The sequence below is a fragment of the Penaeus monodon genome, chromosome 15 (genome assembly GCF_015228065.2).
Source record: "Penaeus monodon isolate SGIC_2016 chromosome 15, NSTDA_Pmon_1, whole genome shotgun sequence".
NCBI lineage: Eukaryota > Metazoa > Arthropoda > Malacostraca > Decapoda > Penaeidae > Penaeus > Penaeus monodon.
In genome coordinates this window covers 35,941,888-35,942,465 of record NC_051400.1, presented here as the reverse complement: position 1 = coordinate 35,942,465, position 578 = coordinate 35,941,888, and the positions used below count along the sequence as shown (strand labels likewise).

General features: G+C 34.4%; 1 protein-coding gene across 7 annotated transcripts in view; it reads right to left on the bottom strand.

Annotated features, from left to right (window-relative positions):
• The window catches only part of LOC119581992 (pneumococcal serine-rich repeat protein-like), a 14,058-nt gene that overhangs the window by 4,853 nt on the left and 8,627 nt on the right, over positions 1 to 578 (bottom strand). For 6 of the 7 annotated variants that reach the window (XM_037930181.1, XM_037930182.1, XM_037930183.1 and 3 more), the window contains one exon: positions 7 to 154. In XM_037930181.1, coding sequence (XP_037786109.1) covers positions 7 to 154 — 148 coding nt within the window. The remainder of the gene's footprint in view (positions 1 to 6; positions 155 to 578) is intronic. The other variant, XM_037930184.1, reaches the window with a different exon arrangement.

Below are 578 nucleotides of genomic sequence, written 5' to 3'. Positions count from 1 at the left end.
CCTCACCAGAACCTGTTTATTTTGTGGCAGTTTAGTGGGGGTCTCGGGGAGGACAGGGTGGTTATCCCTAAGGCGCTGCACAAGCACACTGCAGTACTGAGTTAACAACACTTGTGATATCACTGAAGGAACTTCATTGCTCACTTCTCTCAGTCTGTGTGAGACAGGAGAAAAAAAAATGCTACTTGAAATCATCTGAGAAAAAAAACAAACTTTCATTTCAAAAGATATCAAATATGATCTTAATGAAACTGTTACAATATCAACTGAATATTAACTTTAAAATTATTCCAAAATAACTTGAGTTACACAACTCATTACAAATATATTAGCTTAAGATAAGCACAAATCCACAGTCATTGTGTAAATGTTGTGCACAGTCAATTTTAATACAGAAACCAAAAATTCATAAATTTGTTAGGGTAAACTTCCCCAAAATTCATTGAGGGAAGGTTCCTGAGTTTATGAGATAAAGACCATGCCTAAAGGATGTCAAAATATATCAAACTTTTGGCCGAAAATCCACTTAATGGAAGTAATAATATGAGAGATGAAAAAGAAATGAGATGATTATGGCA